The sequence below is a fragment of the Cylas formicarius genome, unplaced genomic scaffold, assembly GCF_029955315.1.
Source record: "Cylas formicarius isolate icCylForm1 unplaced genomic scaffold, icCylForm1.1 PGA_scaffold_8__14_contigs__length_24414737, whole genome shotgun sequence".
NCBI lineage: Eukaryota > Metazoa > Arthropoda > Insecta > Coleoptera > Brentidae > Cylas > Cylas formicarius.
In genome coordinates, this window is record NW_026844361.1 from 21,068,870 (window position 1) to 21,076,026 (window position 7,157).

General features: G+C 44.3%; 2 protein-coding genes across 2 annotated transcripts; one reads left to right on the forward strand and one right to left on the reverse strand.

Moving 5' to 3' along the window:
* Positions 1 to 246: 246 nt before the first annotated feature.
* On the reverse strand, positions 247 to 7,116 carry LOC132706590 (AP-1 complex subunit beta-1). The gene is made up of 9 exons (XM_060678003.1): positions 6,817 to 7,116; positions 6,597 to 6,767; positions 5,855 to 6,544; positions 5,507 to 5,796; positions 2,900 to 3,057; positions 2,671 to 2,839; positions 1,530 to 2,292; positions 722 to 856; positions 247 to 660 (listed from the first exon to the last, which is right to left on the reverse strand). Exons 1-9 carry the CDS (start codon positions 6,922 to 6,924, stop codon positions 394 to 396), a joined length of 2,751 nt encoding a protein of 916 aa, XP_060533986.1. The 5' UTR covers positions 6,925 to 7,116; the 3' UTR covers positions 247 to 393.
* LOC132706181 (serine palmitoyltransferase 1-like) lies at positions 3,201 to 4,650 on the forward strand. Its single transcript, XM_060677356.1, has one exon. The coding sequence runs from the start codon at positions 3,333 to 3,335 to the stop codon at positions 4,500 to 4,502; it is 1,170 nt and encodes a 389-aa protein (XP_060533339.1). The 5' UTR covers positions 3,201 to 3,332; the 3' UTR covers positions 4,503 to 4,650.
* Positions 7,117 to 7,157: the final 41 nt, after the last annotated feature.

Here is a 7,157-nt window from a genome sequence, read left to right on the forward strand (position 1 = left end):
ACAAGTTTAAATACCCCGAATTCTGATTTGAGCAATATTATAAATGATTGTTGCGCAATTTATTTATACAACTTGAAATTTGTGGTAAATATTTTATCGTTTAATAATCTAGGTTTAATTTTATTCTACTGGGCACTTGCAATTTTCAGTTTGTCGAGAACGGTGGACACAAAGCTTTTGTCAAAGTTCAGGTCACCAGAGTGTGGGAAGTTGTTTTGGCAAGGTCTCTGTGATTGAACTAAGGACGTTTATGAAATAAAAAGTCTAAAAAGCTCAACATTTTACTTGGTTAAATATCAATTATTCTGGAATGACACGAACATAGTACATTGTTTGATAATATAACGGACCTCTAGTACCCTAAAATTACGAGGAAACATTTAAAACGCTATATTAATTCTTCGAAATCGCCTCGTAAGCCTGAAAAATATAAGGAGCGACCTCGACCGACCGCGATTTCAAACTCAATGTCGCGTACGTCACCCCCGGCTGCAGCTTCAATTCGAGCAGAACCCAAATGTTGTTCGTCAACTTCAACGACTGATAAAGCATGTCCTGACCCTCCACGTTGCGTTTCGCAATTGTGAATATGTTGCTCAGTGTCATCTTGTTCGAGATCGCGTCCGTAGATCCTTTGACCTCGTTCAGCGTATATTGAACCTATCGGAAAAAAAATGGTTTTGACACCACCTGTCGGATTATCTACTGTGCGAAATATTACTTCATTCGCTGAGGGTATATCTCGCCAGGTGGTCAAAAACACCCTCTTGTCCAGAGTACCGTCTTCGGTGAAGAGCACCTGTATCGGAATCTGACTCGCGTAGTAGAACACATCCACGTTGTTTTTAATTGCAACCTGTAAAAAAAAAGAACAGAATAAAAAGGTACTGGACGACCTGTAGTTCAAACGTCCGACACGCTTGGTTTTATTTTCTTGCGTAAATCGTGCATATATGAGCAGTTTTGAAAAAATGTAATTTATGGGAGACAACAGTAGTTGGAATGACCCCGGGAGTTAAAAAATAAAATTGCCATCGTTAATGTTGCGACCCGAAATATGTCAAACTCGATCATTTATGATGAGTAATCCCGACTAAAATTTCTGACACTCACAGGCTTAAATCTAAGAAATTCGAATCATAAAATGCAGAGAGAGAATCCCGGCAGTGCCTAAGTGGGAGAAAAGACTGAACGAAGGAGGAAACAGTCACACACATGCTATCGCGAGTACGGTTTAGTGTGCTAGAGGCAAGGAACTATTGACCGAGGAAGCCAAGTCGAAGTCTAATCGGAGGGAGACGAACCTAGATAAGGCTCTATACCTATGGAGAGAGTCACAAAGAATCCTTCAGATCGCAGTGACAGACCAGCCAATTGCTAACTCTCCGAAAGTTGACTCTTGAATTCGGAAATCACCTGCTATAAAAAAATCAGCGCAGGGAGCAAGCAGTAGTTCAAATGGACCGAGAACCTAGGCCGTTTTCTTTTAAACTAGAGAAACCTGACTTGGTTGAAACCCCAAACCCCACCTGCAACGTGGTAAGTGGCTCCATCTTCTGCACGGGCCCATTGGTCGCGAGCGGCAAACTGTACTCGAAACTCTGACCGGGTTGCAGTGCCGTCACCGACATGGGCGCCGCGGGCGTCAGTCCGAAGCTATTCTTGTTGAACTGGATCGCGAAACCTGTCATCGCCTGCATTGCCTTGTTGGTCAGCGTCAGCTCCATGAAAATCTGACCGGATCGGCGCGAGAAAGTGCCGAAAATTTCCAATCCTTTGCCCTTGTCGGCGGGCAGCCACACTGCCTTCGGGGGCGTGTACATCGTCGGGGCTGTAGTTATACCGAAAATGTCGCCCAGCAGGCCGGTAGTCGTCGTGGGGGCGGCGACGGCCGGCACTTCCGGCGCTCCGCCTCCGAGCAATATATCGAGACCGCCGCCCAAAAGGTCGACATTGCTAGGGGGCGGGGCAGCAGGCTGGGCGGCCGGCACCGTCGTGCCCAGATCCATCGACAGGAGGTCGCCGATGAGACTTTCCTGGTTAGGGATGACCGTCGCTTCCGGAGGCGGCGCCTCCTCCGAACCTTGGCGTGCGGGCAACGTTTTCCTTATGCCCGCGGTCCGCCCCTCCACGAAAGCGGTGGGCGGTTTGTGGTACACGCTGGCCAGCGAGGAGATGTGACAGATCAGCTCGTCGAGCAGCGTCGGCTCGAGCAGGTCCGTCTCCTCGGATATCAGGGGCTTGTCGGCGAGGACGACCTCTTTGGCGGCAGCGGGATCGGTGCTTAATAATCTGGAACGCGCGTGCTTGAAAGTTTTAGCCACGCCTATCGCGTTTATCCATCGACGCCAGTAAGTTTTAAAAACGAATGATAATTACAAAACCTACGAGTCTTTTAATGCCAAATTTTCTGACCAAAGTTGCAGCTAAAGGTAAAACTATAAAAATTATGAAAAAAACTTTTTTTCTTTATAATAATCTTTTTTGTTTTAAAATGAGCAAATTTTGTCATAATTTTACAACGCCACTAATTATTCATTTTGCTCCCCTCTATAGCAAGCTGAAGTAAGAAGGAGTTTTCGATTTATATCATTACCAAGAAATTCGGTGTTCATTAAAACAAACACCAATCTGTTAATGTTCAATATTTAAGGGGGTTTAATACGGTACCTCCAATAGATAAACCCGCGGTCCCTCAGGTCTGGATTATCGGAATCCTGGGTAGCGAGGCTCAGCACGTGCTGAACGAGGCCCTGTGTGTGCTGCGGCCGTTTCAGGAACAGCTTCACCACCGCGGTGAGTAGCTGCAGCTGCACCTGCGCATTCTCGTCCGCGAAACCTTTAACGTCGAGAACAAACCTAACAATCGAGCGGTGCGGTCACCAGTTTGTGGCCTCACCTTCCAAAAAGCTGTCCAGCAATTCGTCCGCGTTATCGATACGCTCCGCGTATTCGCCGATAATCCACACCATCGACGCACGTGCCTCCGGCTCGTCCAGCGTGTCCAAATTCTCGCACAACGTACTGATGATACTTTCGTATTTGTTCGGGTATTTCCTGAAAGCCGAGAAAAATTTCATAGCACCATTCAAATGTTCAGGCAACAAAAAAAACGGTGCTGAAACCACAGAATACGTCACACGCTGATTCTCCTATTCGTGGTCCGTGATTAAACGCGTTTTGCGAAAGGCCCCTGGGCGTAAAGAAGAAGACTTCGTTATCAAATTTGTCATTGTAAATGGTAAACATAAGCTCCCTGCAGTGAAAAATTGGGGCGTGACACGGAAAAAACAGAAAATCGTTGAAAGGAAATTAACCGACTTTACGGCGTCATGAAGATGGATGGTGCATTATTACAAAGAAGACTTGAACAATTCGAACCAGAGCCGCTGGTCAAGCGTAAAGTAACGAAAACCAAGAGTCAAATCGAGTCTTCAGCAATCCGCGAGGACGATCACAACGTCGATCTTGCGAAGACCAATTTTCTCGACGTTTTACACAACGAAGAGATAAAGAGGGAGTGCGAAAAGAAAATTCGAGAGTATGGAGTGGGAACGTGCGGGCCTAGAGCATTTTACGGTACCACCGACATTCACCTCGATTTAGAGCGGCGTATCGCCGAATGGCTAGGGACGGACGAGTCTATCGTATACTCTTACGGCTTCGTGGCGGTATCCAGCTCCATCGCGGCTTATTGCAAACGTAGCGACATAGTTTTCGTCGACGAACTCGCGAACGAGTCGATCTTGCAGGGCTTGATGGCGGCGCGAAGCAAAATCGTCCGCTTCAAACACAACAATCCCGCTAATTTCCGCGACGAAGTGCGAAAAATCGCCAAGAAAGAGAAAGAAAAAAAACCGGCAAGGAAATTTTTGATTGCAGAAGCAGTGTCGTGGGAAACGGGAAAAATCCTGCCCCTACCCGAATTCCTTGCGGTTACCGAAGAATACAAAATAAGGGTGTTTTTGGAAGAGTCCTATTCAATCGGTATTTTAGGCGAGACAGGTAAAGGGCTGACCGAACACTATGGAATAGAGCGTAGTCGACTTGACATGATTATCTGTACCCTGGAAGCAGCTATTGGTTCTATCGGGGGATTCTGCACGGGCTCCCACATGGCGATCGAACACCAACGATTATCGGGAAGCGGGTACATTTTCTCCGCGTCTTTGCCCACCTATCTGGCATATGCTTGCATAAGATCAATCGAAATGCTTGGCGACAAACCAAAACAACTCGTGACATTGGCCCGGAAAGGACACGACTTTCTAGTGGAGTGTGGATATGAAGTTCGCAGCGACCCCTTGTGTCCTTTTAAAGTGTTTGCGGCAGGAACGGAAGGCCGGAACAAGACTGTGCACGAGTATTGTAAAAGCAAGGGGGTCCATTTTATTCTGAAGGGGGATTTTATGGTTATGAACTTGACGGTAGCATTGTCAGATGATCCCATAAGGTTCCAGACTGTTAAAAGTGTATTAAGAGAAGCTATTGAGCAAGCGTGAGCGAATATGTAAAGTAATAGAAAGCTTAAAATATATTTAATTAAGTTGATTGATGTAAAGCTGTCAGCAGCTACTAAACCTGCTCGCTAGACCACAACAGTATTTTTGCTTTATTAGCGCTTATTGAATAAGGCGTATTCAAAAATAAACATCATAAAACTAAGTAGCGAACTTTTTCTTCCCTAGAAAAAAACCTTACTAGACGAAAAAGAAAGTTCTATCTGTTCCACACAAGGCATAAATGATTAAACTGGGTGATGTTTACAAATAATTGGTGAATATTTACGAATAAATCAATATTAATCAGATTCGGCTCTACTAGTTTACTACTAGTCTACGAGTGTGGTTGTCAACCACTGAAAAATATATTTAACATACATAAAACAAAGCAGAAATCTTTACCTAAAAACAGTGAAAAATTATAATTTTGGAGCCTTGGAACCTATAAATTTAAATATATATATATATATATATATATATATATATATATATATATATATATATATATATATATATATATATATATATATATATATATATATATATATATATATATATATAGCCTCACGCACGCGCGTACTACAATGCCATCGCTGCAGGCTCATATTCATTTTATTTATGTATTTTACAAATACTATTGGCGTCATGGCCAACAGATCATCTAACGCCCATTGTTTTCTCTGGGTCTATCATTAAACTAAAAAGCTTTGATCCTCCTGACATCATTGGTATTGGCATTGGCATTGCGAAATAGTCGAGATATATTTTTCACGTTACCAAACACAGGACTATACTCGCTATCCAATTCCCTCAAGAACACAAAAATTTCACAATGGAGCAACAAAAAAAGCACCACATTCAACAGACAACCAACAACTCTGCCTCTGATCACTTAAGCTAACCTGTTTCACTTATTTCAACTCAATAGGTAGGGTACCCGTAAAAATACCTCTCCAACGATTAAGTTATAAATACCAGAGGTTTGTGATTTTCGCCTAACTCACCTGAAAATATCCTTGATGACGACGATAGCTTCCTGGACGACGTAATTCACTTTTGTCTGAATCAAATCGAGCAGCGTGGAGACACATCGTTCGGCAGACGGCTCGACTTTGATGGCGCAACGGCCGATCGCTCGCACCGCCTTCCTCACGAAATCGACATCAACTTCGGTGGCGTACTCCTTCAGCTCGCTGAGCACTTGCGCGATGTTCGCCTGAGATGCCAGCCTTATCATAATGTCCAACTTCTCGAGCTTGACGTAAATTGGATCGTTGTACTTCACAAAGAACACCTATCGCGAGGAAAATTCAAAAATAAATTCAACAAACACCACAAAGGGTGGATCTCACTTTCATCTCGTGTTTCAAAATGTCGGGTTTTTTTTGCACTATCAGGTTGATGTTACGCAACGCGACATACTGCACCTCCGGCTCAGAACTGAGCAATGTCACAAGGGGCGGGGCCAACTTTTTGCTCAGCGTGTTGCAGAACTCGACGTCGCCTTGCAGTATCTCCATCATTTTTATCAGTACCTTGACCGCAGACAACACCACGGCCGCGTTAGCGTGCGCTAATCGGGGAGTGATCCTCTCGCAGATACTCTGAGCTTCCCGTTCATCTCGGGGGGTGTAGTTGGATAACGAGTCGAGAATAAACACTTGTCCCCATTCGGTGCACTCATTCAAGGCAGTCAGTAGCTTGTTGATGGTGGAAGTGCTGAGCTCAACGAGAGGTTGACCCGTAGGGCTGCTGTCATTAATTTCAGATAAAGCGGCTACGGCGTTTGCAACAACCATTGGGTTTGAATCGCTCAGCAGTTCTTTAAGCTGGTCTAAAAAGCCCTGATCCTCAACTAGACCTGACGAAATGTCGTAAAGTTTCGCGACGCACACGGCAGCGGTTTTCCTGACGTACGGATCTTCGTCTTTGAGGCACTTTCTCAGAGGCTCACATAAGTACTCGGTTATTTTATCTACCCGAATACAACCCATCGTGCGGACGGCCAGGGCCCGTATCAACGGGTTAGCGTCCTCGCAATCCTAAAAGTGAGGTTTTTAAACCGCGAATTATGCGACGCGAGTGATATTTCACCTTAACAAAAGTGTTGACTGCCATTATTGCCATGTCAGGTTGAGATTTGGCATAATTCATTAAGTACAAGTAGACCAATTTTTTTAGCTCGAGGTTATCGGTCTGCATACAATTTACGACATCAGGGAAAAGCGCCGACACGTCTTTGCCAACAGTCATCGAAGCGATTACCTAAAATCGGTCTCATGAAAGGGTAAGGTGCGCTGAAAATAGCAAGTACCTTTTTGACGGCCTCTTTTTTCTTCTCTTTCTTATCGTTATTCAGTTCGGATTTTAGTTCGAATATTTCGCCTTTTTTCGTGGTCGTGAAGTACTTAGAATCGGTCATTGTTATGATTCAGTACAAATTTATGCAAAATGAGAATCGTACGGCAAAAAAGCACGCGGTTTAGATAGACCGACACGAATATATTGTAATACACGCGAAATTTCTTCGCATTTATGCGAAATGCAAAAAACGCCCCCAGGAACCTCCTGTTACTTTCCTTGGATTTGACTTTGACGTCCTAACTAAATATTTATGTCACAGAATACTAAGGTTAGATTTATGTAGCGTGTCAT

Excerpts from the sequence above, each read along its gene's own strand:
- LOC132706181 (XM_060677356.1), top strand. The coding sequence starts at position 3,333 with ATGAAGATGGATGGTGCATTATTACAAAGAAGACTTGAACAATTCGAA.
- LOC132706590 (XM_060678003.1), bottom strand. The coding sequence starts at position 6,924 with ATGACCGATTCTAAGTACTTCACGACCACGAAAAAAGGCGAAATATTC. Across the intron at positions 6,768-6,816 it reads AAAAAGAGGCCGTCAAAAAG|GTAATCGCTTCGATGACTGT; the intron begins GTACTTGCTATT and ends GACCGATTTTAG. Across the intron at positions 5,797-5,854 it reads TTTTGAAACACGAGATGAAA|GTGTTCTTTGTGAAGTACAA; the intron begins GTGAGATCCACC and ends TCCTCGCGATAG.